Source organism: Halichoeres trimaculatus, unplaced genomic scaffold (genome assembly GCF_033239565.1).
Source record: "Halichoeres trimaculatus isolate MK-OKI-2021-1 unplaced genomic scaffold, fHalTri1.1 fHalTri1_scaffold_16, whole genome shotgun sequence".
Taxonomy (NCBI): Eukaryota; Metazoa; Chordata; class Actinopteri; order Labriformes; family Labridae; genus Halichoeres; species Halichoeres trimaculatus.
In genome coordinates, this window is record NW_027437194.1 from 14028335 (window position 1) to 14053607 (window position 25273).

The following is a 25273-nucleotide window of genomic DNA, read 5'->3' on the forward strand; positions in this document are numbered from 1 at the left end:
AGTGCAACAAAAGTGCTACAAGTTATTTGGCTGCAGGTGCTGCCATTAAGTGTAAAAACTTCTAACCTACCGGCCGGAGACGTGCAGACAAGATGGCGGAAGAACAGGATCTCCTTGTGGTCGAGGTGCAGAAATACAGGCATCTGTATAACTGATAACCATGTGGCAAATAATTCATGGCGTGAAACTGTGGCCACTTTCAGCAAAGAAGAGAACCTGGAAAAATCTCCAGGACATGTATGTCATGTTGTAAACAAAGGTAAACTTCTTCTTCTTCTCATTCAGTCCTCTGGTAGGTGTACATTTGTGATACACCGCCCCCTGCAGTTTGGGAATGGACACCTACAAACACTGCATGAGGTGTTAAAAAGCATAAAGCCTCACGGGTTCTCTCGCCTGGATCTTGTGCGTCTAAATTTCCGCGCGTCACACTGCGTGGAAAGCATGATAAAGCTTTTAGATCTTCTGACTTCTGAGGTCAATTAAATGTCATAATTCTGATATAAGGCCAAACTTATTTATACTCACACTTTAGTAATCCCCCAGACACACAGCACAGACAGAAAGACACTGAAATTGGAGTCCAACATCTCATTTTGGTTTTGTATCAAAACTTTATTTATCAAACAAAAAGAATACACCATTGAAATAACATTTCTATAAAAAAGGACCATGGGACTGTTCTACAGTGCATTACAAAACCAGCAATTGTATACAACATTGTGGATAGAAACTGCGCTTTACTTCATCATATCATACCATCATCATCATCATCCTCACTATCATTATCTTCATCATCACCTTCATCTTTTTCCTCCGTCACTCAAATGAACATAATGTACACTCTTAAATACTGCAGTTGCTAAGCTAATTTGGTTACAATGACTGTAGGATTGGACATTTTTTGGAGGACGGAGTATTTACTCAGAGCAACCCAACTGCTGGCTCCTCTGCCGTACAATGATGTTCTGGAAATGAAGTAATTGTCTGTGTGAGAGAAGATAAGGGCAGTTTTAATTTGGCCCCTTTCACCCAGATGAGATGAAGTCCAAATCATTTTTTAGTTTTTTTTTTCTTCCTCATTATTTTCTTTTCTAAGCCGTCAGCCTGAAGCAGCCTGAGCTGGGGCCGACAGAGTCGATTTCACACCAGCATCACACCACTTTCAAAGTCAGAGCATCTCTGACCAACTTCACTTCCTCCTTTTTTGACCATGTAATTTGTCCCTTTTTTGATCCTCAATGGTTCCCACACAGGAGTGAAGCGCCCCAAAGAAAGAAGTTAATGAAGTCGAGTTTCCCTTTGAAAATGTGGGAGCTGAGGCTCCCCAGCCTCCACCTTATCAGGTCTGGCTGGTGTTTCTGAGTTTCACACAGTCACCACAGGACGAGTCTACAGTTAGAGGACGAGGTGTTTGTGAAGGGCAGTCCTGGAGTGTTTCTGCATGTGTTGGTCCATTAGAGAAGATTTTTCATCCAGCACTGTCAGGTTTAAATTTGATCTCCTGCCCACTGAGCAGCAGTTCAACTTGAGCTTATTATTTAAAGATATACTTTGGAGATGCATTTGAGAGCAGGCACTGTTTTGAAACTTTCCTCCATGGTTTGTTCAGGGTTGCTTAAACTGCTTACATCTTGTGAAATTATCCAACTTTAAAAATTAGATAAATAATTAAACAATGCACCATATTGAATAACGTAAAGCACCAGTTAAAGCTTTGACTGTATCACTGTCTGACATTACTTTAACACCTCTGTGAGTCTGGATAACTGAGCGTGAAGCCACATTCAGACTGAAAAATAAAGCAGCTTTTTGGATTCTGCAGGTGTCGGTATGGGTTGGCTGAAAAGTACAACCTGGTATTATGTTGTAAAGATCAAACATCATGGTGTTTAGATTCATTATTTAATTTGGAGCAACAACTGTTTAATTTTTGTTGTCTCTCAGAAGACTTATGCCCTGTTTACCTGACAATGGTTCACCCCAAAAAGCCAAAAAAGGAAAAAATGCAAAAATGTTTCACTGTAACGCCAAGGGACTAAAACTCTCCACCAAGCATGCCAGGCCTGTAGTTGGCGCTATCACTGTCTTGTCTTGAAGCTGCTTTTGGTAGATTTCCATTTCAGATCGGCTAAAACGATGTTCCTATCTAAATAAGAAGCCAAAACGCAACAATACTTTTATGTTTCATCCTAAAACTGTTGTCGTGTAAACAGCCTCTTCATCTAGATAAATTTCTGGATATTTTTGACTTATTTTGAATTTCTCTGATTTAAAGAGTTGTTGACAAAGTGGACAGATTTTAAGAAGTATCATGCCAGCTAAAATCTGTCTCACATTAGCTGTACCAAACTAAAATCAACAAACTTTACAGCCACACAACACCTTGATTCAAAGAAGATGCTATTTTTAGCACACCTAGTGGAGGAATGTAAATGTAAAAAGATTGGATCTTTATGAAATTTTGCATTTCAAGTCTCAGGTTTTCTAAACAGTCACTGCTCATCACTGCATCATTATCATCACAATCTGGTGAATTAATCTATGATGAAACATCTCCCCAAACATAATTTGAAACCAACACCACCTAAACTCCATCCAGACCCCGTCCTCTGTGCTCATATCATGATTCCCTTGCTCCATGAAGCAGGTGAGGCATTAGACACCTAGCTTTGAAGCATGACAGACTCTGCTGATATGTCTGTTATTATACACAGGTTATAGTAATAAAAGATAACTGCATAGATGTGATCAATCTACAGATTTTAGACTGAAAATAAAAAAAACTATGACGGTGACTGTGTGTCCTCAGAGTGACCCAGTTTGGTGAAAAAACAAACAAATAAATGTGAATAAACTTTCTACAATACGATGATAACAAACCTTTAAGGCAGTAAATGAAAAGAAATCAAAAGTCCGAATGGCGCTTCAGTCCTTTTTTTTCCATTTTGTTTCACTTTGCTAAACTAAATTTGTACATTTGCAGAAATATCACATTATAAATAATAGTTTTAAAGAGCACTCAAAATAAAATGATAATATAACAATCATAATAATATATTAAATTTGATTATAAAAAAGTTACTACTACTCTAGTGGAACTATACACTGTAAAAAAGCAGCGTTCTGTAATGTTCTGCTGCAGCGACGCTTTTCTCCACAGTAAAATACACATGTAGGGCTGAGAGCGAGAAAACCACGCCAAACAATAAAAACTGTTACCTCTGATGTCAGGATGACAGGGTGAGAGTGTGGGAGGACAGTCTATGAATCAAGACAGAGATGAACAGTTTGGTTTGAAACTTTTTGTGTAACATTAAACAAAATTAAAAGATATCTCTGAAAACATTCCCGCTTTCTTTCCCTTTCATTCCCATTCTTCTACCTTTGTGTTGATTTCTTTTTGAGCAGACATTAAGTTCCTCCTTTTTTCATAATTAACTTTTAGAAATATTTGTGTTTATTCACATCACAGCCTTATTCAAGTTAAACATGTTGCCAAAGGGTTTGTATTTGTCTTAGTCTTACTTCTTGATAGTGACTCTGACTTAAAGTTGTTAAAATAATCCTAATTGTTAAAAAGCTACAACAGCATTTTTAAAAACAACACTTCTTCCAGAGTCATTCAACTGAAAGACAGAAGGAAAAACATATTTCATAACTCTGTTATGAATAATTTAAAATATAAACTCTTCAGGGAGAAAAGAAAATGGAAACACTACTTCCTTCTAAGTAAATTTATGTCTGGCACCACAAAATCAGTTTTAAAACTTTAACCTCACTGACAGAAGCTCATTATTTGAAGGGAAATAGGTTGGCTCAAATTATAGAATAAATTCCTTCAGAAGATTTGGATTTTTTTTTCACCATGTGCCGCTGAAAGATCAGAGGAAGGTTTTCCTTTTCCTCTTGCACAGTTTGATGGGCACATTGGCAGATTTGTGGATCCGATCGTTGATTTTTCAGCTACAGAATGATCGTTATCTTCACTGGATTTACTTTATCTGATGTGAATCTCTACAAACCGCTCCTGATTTGCAGAAGTAAAAAGAATCTGCTCTCTTTCAGGTCTGTCTGTTTAAAAAGGGACTCGGAGCTTTGGGTTAAAAAAAAACCCTTGGCAGAGCAGACTGTCTCATCTGCAGACCTGTCTGTCTGGCTCTGCAGGATGAACAAATTAACTTTACATAGAACACATCGTTCAACAAGACTTCAGACAAAGTGACAAATACAGAGAAAGAAAAATAATGCTTCAGTGAAAAGTAAAGGCACGTAGGATGTCTTATATATCTCGACGGCAACAAAAATTATGAGAACATATGAGTCATGAGGAACAAATGATTGATGTTTTGAGCTCTGTTAGCAAGCGTTTAAAACCAATCAGTAACAGAAAACCTTGTGTGATTCAGTTTAATTGTTGACGAATGACTACAAGTTGATCAATAAAATCTGTGTTCAGTTGAATGTTTTTCCACTCGTATAGTCATGACGTTTTTTTACGAGGCCTTTTTTTCAGTCAGGTGATGCTGCATTAAGTGCAAAAACACTCAAATTTGGATGGACTGTAGTGTTGCAGACGCATAATTCCCCTCATTGTGAACTGAAAGTATGACTTTATGTTGCAAGAACTATTTCAGTTATTGACAGATTTAAAATAATGGACTGGTCTTAAATGTAACCAACTATTTTTGGTGCCTTATCAGGACAAAAGTATGATTGATTCACAAAATCAGTCATGTCCTTACACCTTCTGTCCATCATGTAATTTTGAGAGTCGTTGCCACTCATTAGGCTGCTTCATTGTGGGGATGCGTCGGCTTTCTTACAGCTACAGGTGGGCTATGGTATTGAATCCTTCAGGCTACAGGTTTCACATCTAAAGGTCAGTTTAGTCAGCGGATTTAAAGCAAATGTGATGACAACTTTAAAGCCTGACAGGTGTGCAGATATGACCATCATTAAATGTAACAGCCACACTTGATCAAATTGATGCCTCGTCCATTATGAGACCATCTTGCTTTTTTATGCCTGCGACCATTTCTGTAATTTCCCACATTGTTATATTCTACTTGCCTTCCTTTCTGGAACACACTGGTTCATTTTATTTCAATAAAAAAAATAAACCCGCATGATATTAAAATTGAGATTATTTCACAGGCGGAATTTGAACCCAAAAAGGACGAATTGGACACCAGAAACTGATGTGCAAGGGTAAATATCAGAGATGATAGAGCTCATGCAATCATTGCTGCACGATCTGTTGGTTCTTATTCTTTGCAGCACTGAGAAGCAGTTTGAAGCAGATACCAGGTGCCCAAAAAATACAGCACGAGAAAGGAGCAACAAGATGATGTCACGTCTGAGTGTCTGAGCAACCAGTTGCTTCTGTCAGATAAACGTAAAGCTGCCTAGTAGCTGACACTTATTCTGCAGGTGTTGGTTCTGCCCCCCCCCGGCTGACCCAGTCAGTGCAAGTCAGGCTCTGATCCGTGAAATAATTGCTGGCTGCAGAAATCTTGAATTTACATGGCAGTCTATGGATAGTTAAATCCATGCTGATGAGTTAATCACATACAGGCCTGTCAACACGAATGAAGCTAAATTTGAAGTTGCCATTTTTTTCTTTTGGGTTTTCTGATGTAGCTGCTCTTAATCCCACCCACCAGTTTGTTTGTGGGAGGTCTAGATCAAGGGTAAGTTTGAAGCCTTTTTGAAGCCATTTGTATAAATTAACTACATGAAAGGCTGCTGGGAACGAATGCATCCGTCCCTGAAGTAAAGGATGATGTAAAAGGAGTAGTTAAGTATTAAAATGATCAAGTGTCTGATACAATTTACTGACAGTAATTTCATCTAGTCTTGTCAACGAAGTCATTGAAAAAAAGAAATCCCCTGCGTCAACATATAAAATGGCATTAACTCTTCGAATCAGGTTTTTTGTCTTTAAGTTAAATTTTGGTCCTTCCCAGCAGAGATGGGTCATCCCATCCGTCTGCAGTTCTGCTGTCTGTCCGAGAAAACCGTCTCATTCGAAGCTGAGCGAAAGCACTTGTCTCAGGCTGTATGTATCTCCCTGAGCAGGCTGATGAGTTTGATCCCCACACGGCCTCCCCGCCAGCCTCCCCTCACCTTTCATCCCCACGCTCGTTCTGCAGAGACGTTACCTTTCCATCCCCTCCATCCCTGCGACTTTTCCCCACTGCTGTAACGACCCAGCGAGCGTGAGCTTGAATCATAATATTTGAAACGGCATTATAATGAATTCCCGGCCTCATTCCTCTGTGCACTCTTGTGCACATACAAACCTCCTCTGAATATCAATTCACCTCCTCTGCCTCCCCTCTCTCTGCCTCCCACGGGCTTTTTTCCTTTCATCACAAAAAGATAAAGGTCTGAAAATTACAATACGGTGACTTGGTGACAGAGTCAAATATGGAGCACACTGATGGCCTGTTTTTCCCTCAGCTGATTAATGAATCATTTGTCATTTCAAGACCCTGGATGTCTGCACACTCAAAAAAGTCCACCGGCAGCAATTTTTAGTCACACACCTGGCCTCTAACCATGTTTTTGGGTTAAATCAGGGTTAAACTCAAATTGCTATATTTTTGTCCTTCGAGATGGGGGACATTTCAAACAGGAGCAAATTTATTTTGAAAACTGATAGCTCTATTGTAATAAAAACAGATATTTTCCCAAATAAAAGATCGTTAATGTAGACTGAAAGCACTTTTTGGTGATTTAAAAACAGATCTGCTGGTTCAAAATGGCTCCTGTCATTCACCTTACTCAATCTGCTTTGCTTCAACATCTCGCTCTGGGCATGATTTCATCGACAAAACAGGAAAAAGCCTTTCTTAATCTTCTTAATTAATTCTCAGGATGATATTCTCCTGCAAATGTTTCCTCTTCCTGCTTTTTTAAAGTGAGTGAAATGAAACCAACACTTGAGATTTGCCTTGTGGCAGTTAAAAACTGAACTGTTCATTAAGTGTAACACTGTTTTATGTGTTCAAAGGCTGAAGGTTGTAAATGTTAATGGTGGCTCATGACTTGTAAAGCATTATTTTGTACAAATATGTAAAAAACAAACAAAAAAACAAAAACAAAACCAACAACTTTATGGAGACTTAAACAAATAAAAAATGTAGCTGAAGCTGACAGCAAATGTAAAAAAATACTTTGTGTATTATACGATATTTATGTTTTTGTTTCTTTTTTCTTATTTTGTATAAACATCCTGTAGTAAACTAAAGAGAAGCTGGCGGTTTTGCAAATATCCCACGTGGGTTTTAAAGTTTGACAACGGTACACAAGTATCTAATGGGAAATGAATATGAACTTTTTCACTTCTCACACACACCTTTAGTGAAACACACACTGGGTATGCTGGTGAAAAAATAAACAATTGTAAAAATCATTCCCGACATAGTTTTCATTGGCCACTGACAATTATCTTATGATCCTTGATCCTGCTCTTCTTTGATCACAGTTATACTGAATTTCTTTCATTTCCAATCCCAACAAAAGCTTTTAAAAATGTTATGTTTGCTGTGAGTTCAGTGTTTCTGTTGGAAAGTGTTCTCAAGGTCCTAATTTGTTTAGTTACTCTGATAACATATTGTAAAATAAGACCATTGTTCAGAGCTGAAAGTTGTGTTTCTGTGTAACGGAACAACTTTCGATTCTCTTACCCAACACACACACTTCATTCTGGTGGTGCTCTTCGTTATTTGTTGCTTCGACCTTGAATTTACTGTTGTGACAGATTTTTATGAACACATCTTACAGGAGCCCAAAATGCACTAAACCCAGTCTTCACTGAATTTTCCCATTTCTTGAAGGCTCTTGAGCAATTCATTGAACGTATGTGACATCCATACAGGATAAACTCTGGACGTGTGTTAGTCACTGTGATCCATCCACGGCCAAAGTGCATCCATTGGTATAAGATGGGTTTCCTTGTATAATTTGTTCCAACGCTTCCACTGACTTGGAGTCGGCTTAGACTGACGTAGACGAAGACCAAAAGGAATGGAGGTTACATTAAGTTTCCATAGTGGTAATTTGGCAACAAGGCAAGTCCTTGTGGGTAAAGGTTGGGGTTTTCACGGATATGGGAGAGTAAAGGCTTGGTCGAGAGCAGCAGCAGACTGTAGGAGTCTAAAGAGATTTCTGTACAGTCTCGTAAGAGCAGAGTCAGCTGGATTCACATCCAGACCTTTGAGACTGGTCCAGTAGGTCCTCACACTTTGCTCTGTCCAACAAAAACCACATTTTTTTTATTCCTCAGATGTATTTTTCAAACCAGAGGTGGCTGGGCTGCACTTGTGGGTGATGTGTTTTGAGTGAGACTGTAATCTTTTGTTGGAGAGAGGAAAGGACAGATAATAAGGAAAAACAGAAAGTACCATGGAGGGTTGCCCCACGTAACCACAACAGGCAATCTCAGATCCAGGTGAGAAAAATAAAGTACTGTTGAAACTTTGGTGGCTAAAAAAGTGTTCTGTATTCCTTGGAGTAAGTTCTGGTAGCTTTTCAATCCCTTTTCACACTCCATGACTGCACAAAGTGGGAGTACGGAAGCTAAAAAAATAAAAGATGAAAGAATTACTTCCAATAGCGGCCATGAAAATAAGTGAGGTACAGTCACAGTAACTGAGTCGTGGATGACCCAGCGGAGGAGGATGCTAATAAATACCACAAAGAAGTGAACCAGGAGGGGACTATTAACTGTCTCTTTTTGTGATAATCCCATCATCCTGTGTCGTTCAGTCAAGGCTCTAGGCATTGGGTTTTTCTATTGTTTGAGGTTGGAGAGTCTGATTTGAACTCCCAAAAAAAGCCCCTTCAGCTTTTTCCTGTTCTTAGAGTTGATGCTGTGCCCATGTAGTGTTTCGCTCCCCTTTATCCAAACCTGGTCCCGCACAGGAGAAACCAAACACACTCAACCCAGCACCGGAGGTCTGATTCCACAAAGGTTTCCTCAAACCCGGATTGACCTGTAGCTGTCCTTAGTGAATGTACAACAGATGACATCAAGGCTTGATGAGGGGTTCCAGATTGGACCATTACAGCTGAGGGCGGGGCTGGGGTCAGAGGTTAGAAGGCGGAGCCTGTGATGGCGTTAAGCTGCTTCATCAGCCCCTCTAGACTGGCCATCTGCTCTGAAAGGTCGTCCTGCTCGTAAACCTGAAAGACAACAATGACAGGGCAGGTTTCACTTCAATGAGCTGAGAATACACCGTCAATGTGTATCAGTACACTGCTCTTCACTTTAAACAGTTTTTCTTCTGTACCATTTGGACAAGAACCTGAGAACACCAGCACATTCATTTTATAAACATTGCACAAAAATTCAGAAAATGTGTCGAGAAATGTGAAAATGTGATGTTGCAAGTAGCCAATGGCATCTCTGATGAGTCAAACTACCCTGGAAATGAGCCGGGTGGATGCGAAAAAAAGCAAAAATTGTGTTTCAAAAAAGTAATGATAGGTGAAAGTCTACAAACATGATTGACATGACATGGCATGGATTGATCGATGTGGATCAATTTTCTTTTCTGAAAAGCTTCAGTTTCAGACCAAAAAAAAAAAACAGGCCCAGCGTGCAAAGGCCTTTAGTCTAGTTTGTGGTACCAGGGTTTTTTTCATCAAACCATCCCACAAACACCTCATCCAGATCTGCTTTTTCTCCTCTTTATCCGGGCTGACATGAGCATCGTTGCCATCTTGCTTTCGTGGTTTTGTTTTGTTGTTATGCTTCTCTTCAACCTACCTCTTGCATGTCTCTACTTTGCCTGTTAGCCTACCTGCAAGAACCTGACTTAAGGACATCTTCTACAGACACCTGAACCATCCCAGTGGACATAATATCTGATTTCATTGAGGTTGTGCCAGTGCAGTAAAAACTGATTTAAAATTGTTTTAAAAGTAGTTTTTTGTTGACTGTTAAAGATAACCAATCATCATCAAGGTAGACTGAACTGAAACCAACATGTTTCCGACAAAGGACAAAGCAAAGTAAAAAAAACTACAAAGTATCTCTTTTTACCCATGTTCACAAAGGGTGCCACACTAGATTAGATAACAGGTTACATCAAACATCATGGAATTGTTGCTCACATGTCTTTGTGTGTTTTCAAGGACATTATACAGTCTCAGTGGGAAGAGTCCCCTTCATCTCGCTGCATCTCTGTGATCACTGTGCAACGGCATGTTCCAACCGCCTGTACAAACTGTAACATCAGAGTGAGCCGGCATCAGAGTGCCTCTGTCTCTGTATGTGTCTGTGACAGTGAAGTGCACATCTTGCACATGCTCTTTCTCTCTCAGTGAGGGATATTGAGCGTGGCCGCCATGCAGAGTTTGTCACTGCAGTTTGAACAAAAATAAAATTCAATACTGTACTTAGCACGCTGCAGAAATCTGTTAAAAGCTCATCGGAAATATTTCTCATGCTTAAATAGAACAATTTGCGTCCATGCTCAAAACCAGCGTGGACTGGAACCACATTCACATGGTCTACTGTTAATGCACTGGTCCTTTTTACACCCAATAACTCTGTATGGAGATGAATTTAAACATCAGTCGCAGTTGTAGTCGTAGTGATGAGTACGGATATACTTGTTAGCAAGAACAAGAACCTAACAGTTGAAACATGAAGCACCTGAATAAAACTACAAATCTCCATGTTTGTTCAACAAAAGTCTGTTGTATTAGACTGCTATTGTCTATTATTAGATAAATCATAGCCATTATGGTCATTTTAGCTGAGATCACAGGTGACCCACTTTTGACAGTGGCTATGAAAATAAAGGACTACCCTACCCTCCCAACAAACTAAGATTGAAATCTGATTTAGACAGACAAAGAAGACAGCAACTGATCTGACCCAAACTCTTCACCCGGAGTTTTAACAATGCCTGCTAAGGGAGGTGTCAGGGTCCATCAGACCAGACTGAAACATTGAATACAAAGTTTGTCTATTAAGACTCTTAATTACAGATCCTGTAGGGTGTGATGTGGGATTGTGCAGTTTTTGTGAACTGTCCTGTGGCACTCTGCTGTACTCTGTATTTACATAATAAGTGTTTAAAACTCTTTGTAAACTTCATTTGTTTTCTTTCAGTGGCATTTTAGATACAACCCCCCCCCCCCTACCCAAAAAAAGATAGAAATGCATCTCAGCATTTTCAGCGCTCAGCTTCTTCAGCAGAAAAACACCCTCAGAGTCAGCTGATTTTTGTTACTGCACTCTTAGAAATAGTTCAAACTTCCAAACCTCTGCACTCCTTAGTGTCACTTCTTGATGAGCGACCAATCAGAAACAAGAAGGATGGGCTTTCTAATATCAACTATTCAAAGTAGCTGGGGGTAGTGGATTTTAACCTCACAACTATTAACATCATGATAGGTGTCATTGGTTCATCCACCAAAAAACCATGTCAGTGCAATTCATAATTTGAACTTACAGGACATGTGAGAAGCTGTGACATGATTTTGTAGAAATTATGGAGAAATTAACATTTTTTTTCAATCAAGAGTCAAAAAGTAAATAATGTAGAGCAGAGCGGAGCGGTCCTTGTACAACAAAAGTTCAGCCTCTTTTATGAACCTTGCTTTATTCTGAGATAAGTCATAAAAACTGAATATCCCTGAGCATCCTCCTCCGCCACAGAGGTCCCAACCTGCTGATCCAGATTTTAAAAATCTGATATGTGGGAGGTCCAGTTAAAGCTTTTAACCTGATGGAATGGGGTCATGCGGGATCAGCCTTCGACTGCTTTCTGCCTCAGGACGAACCAATACGCCCCTCGAGTCATATATGGATTTTGAGATTGTCTCCATTTAAAGCATCAGAGCGGTGTGATCACAGCAGGACACAAAGAACAGTTAACCTGGATCCAACACCAGCTGATCCACCAGCTAACACCAACAGAGAGTAATGTCTGAGTAAGGTTATCATTTTAGAGAGGAGTGAAAATTAATCTTTGTAGATTAGCTTTCAGATGCTGACCCAATAATTCACCAGTGTTGATCTGTAAACACACTGAGACGGGAGCTTTACACCCATTGATTTAATACTTGGTGCGTGTCTTTGTCCAGGCTTCTTTCTGTGCTGTTAGTTTTAAACTCTGCAGTTCTTTTTAGCAGGTGATATAAATCTCTCTTCACCTTTATGTGACCGTTGAGATCCACATTACAGGGTCAGAGAAGGACAAACAGCACGTGTACAGTTGATGTTTATCTGCGTAATACAGACAGAGCTTGACTTTTTGACCCTCCACTTTCACTCTGAGTGAAACCATAAAAGCTCATCTTGAAACCTCTCACTATGATCTGTTTCCACTTTCCACAAACCAAAAAAGGCTTCCTAGAAATCAGGAGGGTATAAAAGCATCACAAAACCTCGGTGACCTCCTGATCTCATATACTGACCCCTAACAGCAGAGTCAGTAAATGTTCATCAATGGGATAAAACGCCTGTCGATGCTCCGTGTCTCCCTCTGATATCCTGTTATCTCTGCCGGCCTGCTGACCTGGATTCTTTAATCCTCCACAAATTCAGCTCAATACAACACAGACAGAGGAGCACGTGTAAACTCAGACACAAGTCCCGATCTGGCTAATGTGCAAACTCTAAAATGTTTCAAGAAGTGTGAATAAAGTGAGTTAGCTTGAAACAAATAAACTTCACTGAGTTTAAACAAGTTCTACCAGAAGGTAATGGGACAGCCTTTTGCACATGGCTGAAATAGAAAGCCCCAAATTTGAAATGAAACCAAAAAGGCATGATAAGTAACAACAAACAAGACTCTGATGAGTTCCTTATGACAGTTCACTTCAAAACACTTTTGCTGTTTATAAATAATGCCTCTAACAGAGAGCATCACTGGAGTCCAAAAATGATTAAAAACTCATCAGTGAGTCACCCTGTTACTTTAGATAGAACATATCTTCTTAACCACATTGTAGATTATTTTGACTCCACTCCACCAACCTGCTGCCAAATATTCACTAGAGCACCACATGTGGATTACTGACAAGAATAGTCCCCAACAATCACCATTTCCTTATTTTACTATTTGTTTTTCAGCAAGATTGGCTCATAAATACTGTGAGCGGTGGTCTGGGAAATTACCGGGCCTTCGGGAACTCACAAGATTGACAAATAACAGAAAATAATTCTGAGCTTTTTTTTTTTCAACTTAATGCCTTTTCTGTTACTTTTAAATGTTTCAACATATACATCACTAAGTTTTTTGCAAGTTATGGATTAGCAGTTTATTACCTCCGTCAAGGAGGTTATGTTTTTGGGAGAGTTTGTTTGTCTGTGAACAACATAAGTCCGAAAGGAACAAACGGATCTTGATGAAATTTTCAGGAAATGTTCAAAATGGGATAAGAAAGAAATGATTGAATTTCAAAGGTGATCCTAATTACCATCTGGATCCAGGACTTTTTTTTAAGGATTCTTTATCATTGTGAGATAGGGCCATTTTCACCATACGTGTGTATAAGATGGAAAAGTACGATCCAGATCCTGCCAATATCCTGGCTACTAAGATCCGGAATATGAAATATGTACTGGGTCATCATATTTTTCAACACTGTCAGGTAACAAATTATTGTACAAACCTGCAACTAACACCAAATTCTAACAGACAGTCTGCTGAAAGGGAGTATAACATTAAAGTAGGACTAAAGTGTTGTGTGACAATCATAATATGCTTGGCAGAGGTCTGCGCTCTCTGAGTGCTTTTCTAGTTTTGTTCATGTAACATGTGAACAGAAATGTCACATTATGTCCAATCTCGCCACATCACATCACGCCACTTTATATCATAACATAGTGTCAAGAGTTTGACATTCCATTCTGTCTCAAGTTATAATAAAAACATAGAATTAAATTTTGACACTATAGGTTACACAATATGATAACACCATAGACTTAAAAACAAGGACCAGAGTATGTGCAAAACATGAAGCAGGAGATGAGGTTACATTTGAAACACAGATCTTAGTGATTGTATTTAAAGCCAAAAATGAAAGTCTTTAATTATTATCATAATGATTTTCTCTGAATTTCAATAGAAGACAGTTTCTTTACACAAAGTAAAATTTGCTTATCAGTCTTTTTCTGAAGCTTGGTCTTGAAAGGAGAGGGCTCTCTTATTTAGATCAATATGGCATATGAGGAGCATAAAAAGTAATGATTTCCTGCAGAGGTTTCAGAGAGATTCTTATGAAAAGGTTAAAAATAAGACCCAACATTAGTGAGTTTGTTTTTTTAAAGGGTCACCTCTCCAGCACAGATCAATCAACCTGAGAGCCACAGTGGTGGAAAGTCTGAACTCCTTCTCCTTATCTCCCTCTGCTGCTGTGCCACTCTAATATAAATCACTGCTGTAACTACATAATAAAAGCATCATTGTGTCGCACTTACATTATTCACTCACACTGTGTTCCAGCGTATTAACAAGCCTTGTGTGTGTGTGTGTGTGTGTGTGTGTGTGTGTGTGTGTGTGTGTGTGTGTGTGTGTGTGTGTGTGTGTGTGTGTGTGTGTGTGTGGTGTGTGTGTGTGTGTGTGTGTGTGTGTGTGTGTGTGTGGGTGTGAGATAGGCCAGTGATGGGAAAAGACTAGATCAATTACAGAGATAGAACAGCAGATGAAGAGAAGGACCCGCTGACCTTTAACTCGCCCTGCTATCTCTTTCTCCTCTCTCCAGCACACACACACACACACACACACACACACACACACACATCTCTCCATCTCATTTTCTCCTCCTCTCCTTATCGCTCCTCTTGTGATTTTCTTTCTTGCACTTTCCTATATCGTCCTTCTCTTTTCACATCTTCCTCTCTTCCAGCATCCTTCACCACTTTGTCATCCTCCTCCATGGTAACCAGCTCTTTTTTTTATTTGCATCATCTCCTCTGGTTCTGTCTCACCCTTTCCTTCCATCATTCTCCCTCCTTCTCCTCCCACAGACGTCTCTTGTGCTCATCTCCCCTTCCCATCCTCATAGCTCTCTCTTCCTCTGCTCTTCTCCTTCCTCTTCCTCCTTGTCATTGAGTCATATGAATATTTAACCACGTCTGTGTCCCACCACATAATCTTCCATCGTTTTTCTCTCTGCTTGTCATCCTCAGCCTCACCCTTTTACTCCAATTAGTTTCTTCATCTTTCTCTCAGCTCCATTCAGTCCTCCCTCCTCGTCCTCTTCCCTCCTTCTTTTCTTGTTCTATTTTCTAATCTGCACATCTCTAAACTCACCTTCTCTTTTCTGATCTTCCTCTTCCAGTCTCATATTTTCATTCTTCTGGCGTTGTTCATGTCTCTCTTTCTTCTCTTAACCTTTCTCGATCTCCTTCCTTAAGTGTGGCCTTCTCTGGTTCTCCATCCCTCTCCTGCTCCCTTTTCTTCCTGTCTTCTTTTTTTTCTATCTTCCTATAGTCATTTCCTCCCCCATTTTAATCTTCCTGTTTGTACCTATCCTCTTTTTCTATAGCATCGTCCTCTCCTCCCCACTCCAATGTTCTCGCTCTTCTCTTTCCCATAATTTCTTGCCACTCTCCTCTTCATCTTTTCCTGTGCTTGTCTCTGATTTCTCTCCTTTTCACGTCATTCTTTTACCCATCTTCTCTTTTTTTCTCTTGTTTCAACTCCTAATTGAGTCTTCTAATCTTCCTCTTTCTTCTCCCCCTGTCATTCATCTCCCTTCTCTTCCTATTCAGCCTCTTCATTCTCCTCCTCTTTCATTATCCTTCCCCTACCCTCCTCACTCCTCTTTTTCTTTAATATCCTTTCAACTCCACTCCTCTTATTTCATCCTTTCTCTTCTTCCTCCTGCATTTTTATCTTCTCTCTCCTCTTTACTGATAGCTACTCCTTCTTTAAACCACTCCTCTTTCTTATCTTCCTCTCCTTTCTCCTCCTCCTTTTTCTGCCTCTGGCACAAATGAACTCTGTTTTATTCTATAGCTGAAAAGCCACCATTGCTCTGAAGGGAAGGAAACAGGTGGGGTTACAAAGGTGTGGTTTTGTGTGTGTCTGTGTGTGTAACTTCTTCCTGCCTCTGTTTTCCTCTACCTCTCTCCCTGGCTTTCTGTTTCACCCTCTGTTCATTCCTCCCTTCCCTTTTTTTCATGCTTTCTGAACCTGTTTGCTGTTCTTTCCTCTCACTGGATGTTCAAGGACGGTTTTTGCTGTGACTCATGTTACTACATCTGACACCTGCTACACCTCCGGCTCTCTTCTTTATTTCAGTCGTCCCCTGCTGAGCTGAGCTTGTTTTTTTCTCCTGGGAGAAGACGAGAAATTTCTTCAGCATCTGGCCTATTTTCTGTCTTCTTAACATATTTTTGGATCTAAATGAACAACGGGAACAGAAAGTTTGGAATGGCTCTGGTAGATCGAAGCAGGTTGTAAACAGGAAAATGAGCCTGGAAGTATCAAGCCAACAAACCTTTAAATGGATAAACTGGATCAGATTTATTTTCCCCCATGGATTACACTGCCGACATCATAGCCTGTTTCATGGTTGGCTTATTAAGAGACCGCCAGCTTTCTGAAGATCTAGCTCCTGGGGAGACTTCTTTTTGTTTCTGGTGGTAAACAAACTACTTCAGGCCATGACTTTTTTTCTGGATGCCCTGTATTGTATAGAGTCCAAGCAGCAACATGAAAAACGATGACGTGTTGAGCTGAGATTGTTCCTCTAGACAACAGGATATTTATGCCCCTGTTGTGCCTCATCTACAGAATTGCAGCAATTAGGCTAATTTGTTCTGCTTCTGATCCTTCATTGGATGTTGTTGGGCAAAGAAGATAGGCAGGGTCGAACAGCACTGGATGTGTGCATGTCTGTGTTACATCTCCTGTGTTTGTTACTGTGTTTCGCATTACACTTCTGCAATGCAGAGTGTCTGAAATGTGTGAAACCACACACTCAAACACTATCGACCGTTGCAAGGTCTTGGTTGCAAAAGAGACTTGGAAGGCTTTCTGGCTCATTACATCTTTTTTAAAATGCTCCTTCATCTGTTTTTGATGAGTCCCATTTTTACTTTAAAGATACTTCAAGATCCACACAAAATGCAAGTTTTAAAATAGCTACATGTTGATAAATTGTAGAAATCCCTAAATCTGTCTGAAAACTACAAAAAACTGTCCTGTCTGAAAATAAAACCAGATCTTCACAAGATCATAATGAGACTTACCGAGGTCATGTGGTATAAAGTATAAGGCATAAGGATCTCGTTACAGGTTTATGACATATTAGGCGGCCTTAACGCCAACAATTGCTGATAGCCCTGCTTAGGGGTTAAAGTGAGCCAGTACAGTAGGCAGTACCAGGAAGATCTGCTAACAATATGCAGTCTTGAAAACTACTATGTCAGTTTAAAAGATGGCTTTTTACCTTTTTACCATATTGTTTGTTCACAGCCCATAAGAAAAAATGTTGGGCCAAAAAGACAGGGGGCGGTCTCACACCAGAGGGCTTCACTCAGGCTGAGCAAATTGGTGACTGTGCGGTCTTTTATGCCAGCCCGAGAGAACCTATTGGTCAGCTGGCGGTCTGTCACACCTCGTGAGCTCTTATCCTGGAACTTAACCTGCTCCGGACCAGGTTTGGCATTCAGCATCAGTTACCGGGGCAACGTGTCTGGCTAAAAAGAGATCCACATTCGTAGTGCGGAAAACCTGAACTTATCCTGGTAGTTATCTCTCTAAGAGCTAATCCAGCTACGTAGTACTGGCCCCTGGTGACACGAGGTTGCAAAAGTGAGCAGCACAGCATCTCCTCACTCATTTTGACAACAAGGGATGATGAGAGACTCATCCTTGAAGTGGAAAGTCATTCCATTTTATATGACACATCCCATACTTATTCTAAGGATAATACAGGAGAAGAAAAAAGTAATGTTATTAAAAATAATAAACATGAGAGGAATAAAGGTCTCGGGCAAGTCCAGAAAAGAACGTGAACCCATGTGAGCTTCCACTCTTGTCAGTGCCCTTTCCGTACCCAGCACCGGAGCCAGCCACAGCCTCTATCTGGAGCTGATGTGAGTGGCAGCTTGCGAGAAACCCGCACGGTATCTGGACTGCAACCGTTCCAGAGCCAATGTGAGTGCGGCGTTACTCAGTTAACTCAGAATTGTTTCTAAACAGTCTGTGCTGTGTTATAGTCCATGCTGGATGGAGCCTTGACCCGGCATCTCCCTTTCTTCTTCAGGGCTCTTGCCCTTTTTCTCTACCCCTCCCGTCGGAGGTGATCTCCTCTGCATCCAGCTTTCGAAAGCTTGCATCAGACGTTAAATGTCTTTACATTTTTGCAAAATGTCCCAATTAAACAGCTCGGACAAGACATAGTTCACAAGCTAACAACAAGAGATTTCACTAAGAAGTACATGAGTGCTATGCACATCTACACAGCTGTTACTACAGGGATTGAATTGGTGCATTTGATTTAATGCATAGGGACGTTTTCCACAACTGGTGATGTGTTTTGGTGAGAGGTGGCTACACCTTGAGTTTTTGCTTATAACCTAGTCACCTGTTCTTAGAGACTTGTATTCTGGATGTTTCAGTTAAAAGAAATGGTTTACCATATAATTAAGTGTTTTGGTTTTTTGTCTACTCCATAGGGCTACAGGTAGCCTACAGCAAAATACTGAAATGTTTTTATTTGTTAGGGTTTTGACTTTGCTATTTTTAAATGAATTGAGTGAGAAAGAGACAAAGGTTTTGGTAGCAGTACCGGCAAGAATTTAAAACAACTTTCACTCCTGGCCTTACCCCTGACAGATCTCCAGAGGGCTGTCCAATCAGAGGTAGGGGGTCTATTTAAAGAGGCAGCAGCCAAAATGAAGCATTTCATACAAAGGCTGACATAAAGGTTTTTGAAACACCAGTGAGCTGTAATCCACATAGAGCTACTACAGGAGTACCAGAGGGAGATTAGGTAGTCAAAAAAAAAATAAAAAAAAAATAAAAAAAGCAACTCAATACCCCTTTATTGAAAAACAAGTTAACGGAGAAGTTATTCTCACTGTGTTAGCTGTGCAACTTTGGATCTGAAAAATTGACTCTTTTCACCTGTTATAAATGATTGGACTAAATCAATAAGTTCTGCCCAGTACACAAGATGTACTTTGATAGTGCAGAGGCTGAGGAGGAAAAGAACGTAAAGTAAGTCAAAGAAGAGTTTGGAAATCCATTTCAGCCTGGTAGTGGGGAGTTGCAATATTCAACAACACAGAGGCAGATTTTTCTTTTTTTGAGCCACAATCCAAATGCCAGTGAGACATTTAATGCCCAAGAGTTTCTGTCTGTTTGCTCTCCTCCCTTTAAACCACTGCAAAGTTCCTCCAAGTCTACAGACAATCTGCACTTCTAGAAAACCACAGATGGATCAGAAGATGGAACTTCTTTAGATTTATATGAAATGTAGCAGACCTTGAACACATCTGGTCTGCAGTGACTTCCAAGACAGACTCATAGACTCCTGATAAAACCAATTAGTTTTAACAGCTGTTGCTGGATTCCCATTGCAACAGCTGCAGCAAAAGGCAGAAAGATATGATGTCTCTTAATTCAATGCTGTAACAAATGCATCAAACAGAATGTTGATCAGCGACGAGTGTTAAATGCATGGAAAATACGAATAAGTGGCTATAAAATGAGTGTAACAAGATTTTACTCAGCAGATGCTCTTTAGGTTGAATAAAGTGTAAATGTTTGACATGAAGCCTCAGAAGTTTGGGGTGTATACATTTCATACAGAAAGTTTTTCATGCAGGCTCTGATTAGTCGTATTACTCTTTGGTCTTTATTTTGCCCACGTCTTTGAAAACTTTTTTTTAGGTCATGCTGTTTGATATGTGAAAGAAAGTCTGACTCACGTTGGCAGCTGAATCTTCGGGTGGTTTTGTTGCTCCCTCTTCTGGTAAATCTGGCGCCGTTGGGACTGAGACGGGCAGCAGAGGAGAGCGAGCCTTACTGGCCTGACCCAGAGACGCCGTCTTCACCTGCGGCTTCGGAAGGCTCGCACCTGGACGGGAGAAAAGTAGAGCTCTGGTCGGAAATCATTTCTGGATAACTTAGAATTCTTTTTGAAATTTATTCACCTCTGTAAATAAAAAAAAAAAATTCACACCAATTAGCAGGTCTACCTCACTCTTCATACATGACTTATTCCAAAACAAACACAGCTGTGCTCAATAGTCAAACTCCAGGTCATAAGAGAGACAGTAAAAAAACTAAAGGGTGGGATCATTGTGGTTACATTCAGTGTTTATACAGCCTTTAATCCAAACACATCCATACAACAAAGTTTATTCTGTTCAACCTTTTACTAGAGTGTGAAATGCAAACAAGCCAGAAAATAGCCTCAAGAGCAAATCAACAAAAAACACACAAACCAGAGAACAAGGAGTAAAATCACCAAATACCTGGAGTCAAGCACATGTATAAATAGCAGTAAAAACTTTCTCCCTTTCTGTGTCTTCATTACAAACTCTTTAGACAAGGAAACTAAATGAATTTCCTTTGCATGGCTGAAAGAAAGTAAAGGAAAAACAAAATGATAGGAGGCTTAAGAGAGATAACTGTTTTTTTTCTAAATCTCCTCTCTGGGTCCCTGAACAGCCTTGTAATGTCTGAACACATCCTCAGGCTTCTTACCCACAACCCCCCTCCCCTACACTGCACTCCTTCACAGTCTGATCAATAAACATCCACTCTCCTCCCAGAGAAACAAAACATCTGGAACAGCCTCGAAAGTATAGCCGATTACACTAGAGAGTACGCAACCATCAGGATTACACTCTCCAACATCAACAGTTTTACACAAAAGGGTATCCAAGCTCCAAGAGTAGGATTTTTTTTTTTTACTAGGGGATTCAAGATCCCCCCCCCCCCCCCCCCCCCCCGGGCTCTAAAGATGAGTCTGAGTGCAGTTTTTGGAGAAAGAAGCATCTACAAAAATATCAAGAGAACTCCAAAGTGTTTGCTAATCAAACCAAAATGAGAGACTTTTCTTTTTCCACAGCAACAATCAAACTCTGGTTAAGCTTCAGAAGCAACCCCCCCCCCCCCCCCCCCCCCCCCCCCCCCCCCCCCAGACCACATGTTGAAAGTTAACAGGCCTAGGACAAAATACAGTTTTGATCTCCAAACTTTTGTCTCTATTCATATACCACAAGTGGAAAAAATGTACAAAGACTCTGAATGTAATAAAGAGGTTCAGACTGGATTACTCCTATAAATGATGTGAAAAGTGTTAGTTTGAATGCACAGCCCACTACAAGCTCGTGACCTCCCGCTTGATGTTCTAAATGTTGCTCAAAACATGTATTGTTTGACATTTAGAGAAAAATCTATCACTCAGAAATTAAAACTAGTCCTTAAAAAATGTTGAAATCAGGAGTCATAGCTCATGTAACCCTCCCTATATAGGATCATTTTCACTTTGGACCAATATATGGCTCTCTGCTTCACAGCCTCCTGCTGAGGATAAGATTTATTTCCAACTGTTGAATCATACTTTCTGCCTCACAGTAAACAGCATGAAAATAAGAGAAAAAGGGTCCATTTTGGGATTCCAGCTGAGAACAATGAAGACAAACTCGGAAGACTTCCATTACAGCAATTCTCCCTGCGGAGATAAAATTCTTTATGCAGTGGTTAAAAATAAAAACTACCGATGCAGTCTACATGTTGCTCACATTAGTTTGTACAAGTGGAAACTGTGCATATGGTATGTGTAGTTTCTGTCAGTTTCTGAACAGAACATGAGCTGTAAATCCTGAATTTCTTGTTTTTCCTTGTTGTGTTGTTTTGGTTGAACAGATATCCTCTTTAAGTAGCTAAATTAAGTCATGGTTGAAATGCTTTGCTCTGTGCTGCAGGTTTATGATGCCACGGCTTTATGACTCTTTATTGCATCACATTTTTACTCCAGATAAATATCACAGCTACAAGCTGAGTGTGTTGCAATGAGCACACTTTATGCTTTGAATGATGAAGGTTAGACTTTAGATGTTTAGGGTTATTTCGACATTGAATTTAGAGATTGGGAATATTAGTTCTCAGTCAAATAGATACCATTACTGAGCCCATATTCTTTATAACCCCAGTTTCATGAGTAGGATGAAAGTCTTACCTGCTTGGGATGAAAGTCCAGGCAGTTAAACCAATATAGGTCCTAGTTTTGTTATTTTCACAACCCATCCATGAACTTTATCTAAAGAAAGAGTGGACTTTGTACTCTCTCTGCAAGGTGAAGGTATTCAGCTGCAGGTGAGACCTCCAGAACCGGCTCACAAAGTAACATATGAATTAGAGCTGTCACATTATCAGAGGTTCAGCTCACGTTCATGAAGGACAAAAGATACCACAGTGAGGATGCGACTCAACATTTCTTGAAAACCTGGAGGTCGGCAAAGACAGTCCTATTTGTGTGAAAAGAATGTGTGCTTTGCATAAAAAAACATATCTCTTTCCTCTGAGTACAAAACACATTTCTTTACAAGAACATAGCAAATACCTTAACAAGACATAAAACTTTTTTGCGACTCCTTATTTACAAGTTACAAAACATTTCCTTTGAATACATTTTTTTCCTCCATGAGTACAAAACAATACCAGGAAACTTTTAGCACAGATAATCAGCTAGTGATGAAGCTGAAGATTTTTGTGGAGAACGGGGCTATAATTTCCCAGCTAGCAGGTGGCGCTGTGGCTCAGTTCACTTGCACCGAGAGTTTGAGGGTAACCTACAGTCTGAGCTGACCCCAGATGCAGCACAACATCATTCAGCAGGACAGAAATATGTTCTCAAAGAAAAGGGATGTGTTTTTATGCAAAGCACACATTCTTTGCTCATGGTTGTCTTGGCAAAACACATTCTTTTTGTTTGCAAAGATTTGGCAGGAATTTAGCGCCAACTCTCTCCCTTTTCGGTTAAAAGTTGACTACTTTAAATGATTTTGCTAACTAAAGCTGTGTTTCCACCAAGCAGTCCAGGTCGGTTCAGTGTGGTTTGGCACCGTTTGGTACAGTTAAGCTTGTCTCCTCTCTGTGATTGGCATGTAGCCCTTTGATACAAAGTGCAATCAAGCTTTGTTTCAGAGAAGACTGTGTGCCACCAGGAGAAATACAGCAGCTGTCAGGGTAAGTGACGAGTCCTTTGACCAATCAATGGTCTGCAGTGGTGTTGCTCAACCTTCCAAGAGAGGATCGATTCAGTCTGGCACCCATATGAAAGGTCCAAAAAAGTGGAACAGCTCGTCTGAGTTATTTGGGGGTCTGTCCTGGGATAAGTCAGTGGAAACACCACAAAATGCACGCCGTACCAAGACGACTGAACTGGTCAGATTAAAATCAATGCAACTTGCTGGTGTAGGGATGGAAAGCTTGTCTATGACACCACAGACGGCTAACTACTCGTACCCCCTTTTCATCAGAGCTGGAGCTTAGTTGGTTCTAATCACATTCTTCTGAAGAGCCAGTTTGGTTTTCCACCAGCAAAGAGCCAAGTTAGAGCCATGTCATTGTGTCACCATTAAATGTCAGTACATCAGCATGCGCAGCTGTCCAGGGGGAGGCAGCTTCAGCTCAAAGGCTGAAGGAGGACAACAACAATAAAAATACACAGAGATTTGTTTTACATTATTCTTCCTGACTTTCTTCTACTCACAGTGTGCCTCCCAGTGTGTGTGTGTGTGTGTAGGTGTGTGTGTGTAGGTGTGTGTGTGTGTTTGTGTGTCTGTGAACACAATGAGATGGAACTCTGCCCTCCGGGTGATGGAGAGAACAGGAAAAATATGAACGCACGAACATGAAATGACACCTGGCCATTTTAATAAGATTAATAACATCAGGCTGTTTAGCCTGTTAAATTAATTCATACATTATAGACCTGTTTTATGAGAGAAAATGCATCGCTGCTTCAATTCCGCCTTTAATTCATTTTGTGAATGAGGAAACTCCCAACAATACACCACACAACTTGCCCGGCAGCTTTCATTTTAAGAATGATAAATAAAATAAAGCTTTTTAGTCTGTTTTGCTGATCTGTAAGAGAGGCAAGGTGTTGGTGCCTCCATTTCACCTCCTTTTGAAGTTTTTAATTAGAAAATGCCAACAAAATAACAGACGGCTCACTCTTTAGCTTTTTAAGAATTGCTACTTTTCAGAGTTGTTTGTTGGTCACGATAGCCCCAGCCCCTGACGTAGCCGGTGCTTGCTAAGCACCAGGTTTGAGCAACTGGAGCCAGTTCTTTGTCTGTGGAAACACTAAGAGCCGGGCACTGTCCTGGAACTAGCACAAGTTTGGTAGAAAAGGGTTATCTGGTGCACTGATCATGTCTTGTATATATATATAAATCAAGATATATTTATATTATATCTATATAGTAGTCTCGATTTTTTTTACATTTAAACTGGCAAGGAAACTTTTTGGGGGTTCAGGTACAGAACTGTGCTTTCTTCAGTAATTTCCTCCAACACAATTTGCGCTGCAGTCCAAACCGTCTACTAAATGGCTGCAGACTTCAGAGCAGACTGTATAATACGATCCAGGCCATCTTTTTCTCTTGCTTTATATTATTCATCTCTTTTTTTGTTCTACGACAGGCAGTAGTCAGTGAAAACTGCCCCCTACTTAAAACCAGCTAGTTACACAATATAAGTGTTATTACCACAAAATAAACATTTGATTTTTCAGAAGATGGTTATCATCTGAAACAGTTCTTGCCACAGCTCCTATATGAATACTAGTGTATTATGCAGTGAAGATACAATAGTGCTGGACCAGTTATGGCCTTGGAGTCTGCACCCCTCAGTCCAGGTACTTCATTTTTCAGTGTAGTTCTGACCTTGTGTGGCTCTTTGTGCCTGTAAATTTAGTGTAGAAATTTCCTGCCAGCTTCATTTCAAAATGGAGCAGAACCAAATGTGTTTGTATGACTTCTCAGCACGCTGCTGTCAGCGTGATTCCAAACTGAGCCGAGCTCCACAAAAAATCATTTTGTGAAAGAACACAATGAGCTGCAGCGGTACAGAGCTGAGGCAAAGGTTACACATCCACAGTGAAGAGCGCCATAAAGGAGAGTTTTACAGTGCCTGGCTCACCCTGAGGGGAGGTTTCATCTGAGAGGAATGGGGGTACGAGGTGAGCAGCGTCTCGTCTGTTCAGACAGGTGGATATATTTACCAGACAAGCTGGAGTGGAGGTGTGAAACGCCCGCCGGGGG

At 40.3% G+C, this 25273-nt stretch overlaps 1 protein-coding gene across 1 annotated transcript in view; it reads right to left on the reverse strand.

The window, feature by feature from the left end:
- Positions 1–643: 643 nt before the first annotated feature.
- dcc (DCC netrin 1 receptor) overlaps positions 644–25273 on the reverse strand; it is a 306408-nt gene continuing 281778 nt past the window's right edge. Inside the window, exons 28-29 of the mRNA XM_074689948.1 lie at positions 19919–20067; positions 644–9192 (exon numbers count right to left, since the gene is read on the reverse strand). Of these exons, the coding sequence (XP_074546049.1) occupies positions 9103–9192; positions 19919–20067 (239 nt within the window). The 3' untranslated portion in view covers positions 644–9102. The remainder of the gene's footprint in view (positions 9193–19918; positions 20068–25273) is intronic.